Source organism: Colobus angolensis, unplaced genomic scaffold, assembly GCF_000951035.1.
Source record: "Colobus angolensis palliatus isolate OR3802 unplaced genomic scaffold, Cang.pa_1.0 Scaffold18, whole genome shotgun sequence".
Taxonomy (NCBI): domain Eukaryota; kingdom Metazoa; phylum Chordata; class Mammalia; order Primates; family Cercopithecidae; genus Colobus; species Colobus angolensis.
Window position 1 is genome coordinate 2,859,051 of NW_012114932.1, and position 3,040 is coordinate 2,862,090.

General features: G+C 45.9%; 1 protein-coding gene across 1 annotated transcript in view; it reads left to right on the forward strand.

The window, feature by feature from the left end:
* The window catches only part of USP4 (ubiquitin specific peptidase 4 (proto-oncogene)), a 75,688-nt gene that overhangs the window by 70,295 nt on the left and 2,353 nt on the right, over positions 1–3,040 (forward strand). Inside the window, exon 20 of the mRNA XM_011939310.1 lies at positions 1,392–1,495. Coding sequence (XP_011794700.1) covers positions 1,392–1,495 — 104 coding nt within the window. The remainder of the gene's footprint in view (positions 1–1,391; positions 1,496–3,040) is intronic.

The following is a 3,040-nucleotide window of genomic DNA, read 5'->3' on the forward strand; positions in this document are numbered from 1 at the left end:
TTTGAGACCAGCCTGAATAACATGGTGAAACCCCATCTCTACTAAAAGTACAAAAAAAAAAACTAGCCAGGCATGATAGCGCACGCCTGTAATCCCTGCTACTTGGGAGGCTGAGACAGGAGAATCACTTGAACCCAAGAGGTGGAGGTTGCCGTGAGTCAAGATCATGCCACTGCACTCCAGCCTGGGTGACACAGTGAGACTTCGTCTCAAAAAAAAAAAAATTCTTTATCTTTTCTGTGTGTTTGAAAAATTTTAAATAAAGAATTGGAGGAAGAAAGCTTTCTGGGGCCTGTTTTGGTTGAATTTAAATTATTATGGCACCAATTGTAATTCTGTTAAGAACAGCCATTTCTGCATAGTTGCTGAAGCCCTCTGTGTGTATCTCTAGACCCACTCGTCACCATTTTGTCTGGTGCTGGAGTTACCCAGAAAGTTTCTCCCATTTTCTTTCGCTGCTGCTTTTTTTTTTTTTTTGAGACGGTGTCTTGCTGTGTCGCCAGGTCAGAGTGCAGTGGCACGATCTCGGCTCACTACAACCCTACAACCTCTGCCTCCTGGGTTCAAGCGATTCTCTTACCTCAGCCTCCTGAGTAGCTGGGACTATAGGTGCGCGCCACTACGCCCAGCTAATTTTTTTTTTAGCAGAGATGGGGTTTCACCATGTTGGCCAAGATGATCTCGATCTCCTGACCTCATAATCCGCCCACCTCTGCCTCCCAAAGTGCTGGGATTATAGGCGTGAGCCACTGCGCCTGGCGTTTTTTTTGTTTTTGTTGTTTTTTAGACGGAGTTTGGCTCTTGTCGCCCAGGCTGGAGTGCAATGGCACTATCTCTACTCACTGCAACCTCCGCCTCCCAGGATCAATCGATTCTCCTACCTCAGCCTCCCAAGTAGCTAGGATTACAGGCATGTGCCACCATGCCCGACTAATTATTGTATTTTTTAGTAGAGACAGGATTTCACCATGTTAGGCAGGATTGTCTCAATCTCCTGACCTTGTGATCTGCCCACGTCGGCCTCCCAAAGTGCTGAGATTACAGGCGTGAGCCACGGTGCCCGGCCTAATTTTTGTGTTTTTAGTAGAGACAGGGTTTCAGCATGTTGGTCAGGCTCGTCTCAACCTCCTTACCTCAGGTGATCCACCTGCCTCGGCCCCCCCAAAGTGCTGGGATTACAGGCAGGAGCCACCACACCTGGCCCCATTTTCTAGCCTGAATATGTCAGTGGTCAGAACATGGACCCTAGGGCCCCTTACATTTTGGTCTTTCTCGAATAATTTGAGTGCCTCCCTGTGTTCTGCTCTGTTGCATAACAGGTTGCTGGGTTACTCTACCTACTTTGTCTGGGTTTAACGTATTCAAGAACTATTTTTGTGTTTTGTGCTCAGAGGGCTGAACATGTCTGAGTTTGTCTGTAACCCGTCAGCAAGGCCTTATGTGTATGACCTCATTGCCGTGTCCAATCATTATGGAGCCATGGGGGTTGGCCACTGTAAGTATTGACATCTGCTTCCTTCTGAGATGTTGAAATGCGCTTGGCCATCATCTCTCACCAGTGGACCAGGCATTGCCCTAAATGCTTTGCTTATGCAGTTTCACAGGATTCATGCTGCAGTCTTTCTTCATAGTGATTCCCCTCTCTGTTCTTTTTTTAATTCTTTTTTTTTTTTTTTTTTTGAGATGAAGTCTCGCTCTGTTGCCCAGGCACAGTGGCGCGATTTCTGCTCACTGCAAGCTCCACCTCCCAGGTTCACACCATTCTCCTGCCTCAGCCTCCTGAGTAGCTGGGACTACAGGCGCCCGCCACCACGCCCGGCTAATTTTTTTGTATTTTCAGTAGAGACGGGATTTCATCGTGTTAGCCAGGATGGTCTTGGTCTCCTGACCTCGTGATCCACCCTCCTTGGCCTCCCAAAGTGCTGGGATTACAGGCGTGAGCACTGTGCCCGGCCTTTTAATTCTTTTTTTAAAGTTCTTTTTTCCATTTTCATATTCTTTACTTCAGTACCCCCACCTCTAGGAATCTATCCTAAGGAAATAACTTGACACTGGGGAGAAGCTTTATACACACAGATACTCACCTGTTTAAAACAGTGAAAAGTTAGAGCATTGGTGACAAACTGGCACTACTGTCTGTCTACTTGATGGAAGAATACATAAACATTAAAAATAAAATTAGGCCAGGCATGTTGGCTCATGCCTATAATCCCAACACTTTGGGAGGCCAAGGCGGGAGAATCACTTGGGACCAAGAGTTCAAGACCAGCCTGGCCAAAAACGCAAGATCCTCTCTAAAAAACAAAAAAAAAATTAGATGTGATGGCACCCCTGTAGTGCCATCTACTTGGGAGACTGAGGCTGGTGGATCCATTGAACCTGGAAGGTTGAGGCTGCAGTGAGCCATGATTGTGCCACTGCACTCCAGTCTGAGCAACAGAGCAGGACCTATCTTAAAAAGATAAGAAGTAGGCCAGGCATGGTGGCTCAACGCCTGTAATCCCAGCACTTGGGGAGGTCAGGCAGGTGGATCACCTGAGGTCAGGAGTTCAAGACCAACCTGACCAACATGGAGAAACCTGGTCTGTACTAAAAATACAAAATTAGCTGGGTGTGGTGATGCATGCCTGTAATCCCAGCTACTCGGGAGGCTGAGGCAGGAGAATCACTTGAAGTCCAGGAGGCGGAGGTTGTGGTGAGCCGAGATCATGCCATTGCACTCCAGTCTGGGCAACAAGAAAAACTCCGTCTCCAAAAAGAAAAAAAAGATAAAAAGTAAATAAAAATTAAATTAATACTAACCTGGGGAAATGCTGATTGTATGTTAAATGAAAACAACTACACAAAATTATATCCTTACAAAAGGTATTATCACAACTGTGGTAACGAACAAGCAAAGAAACTGTGATGGGCTGAGGGGTGTGAGCCTAGAAGGATTGACACCAAAATGTTAATTTTACTTTTTTCCTCTTTGCTTTACTTTTTTGCAAAATTTCTGTAAGGTTTGCTTTTTTTTTTTTTTGAGACTGAGTCTCGCTCT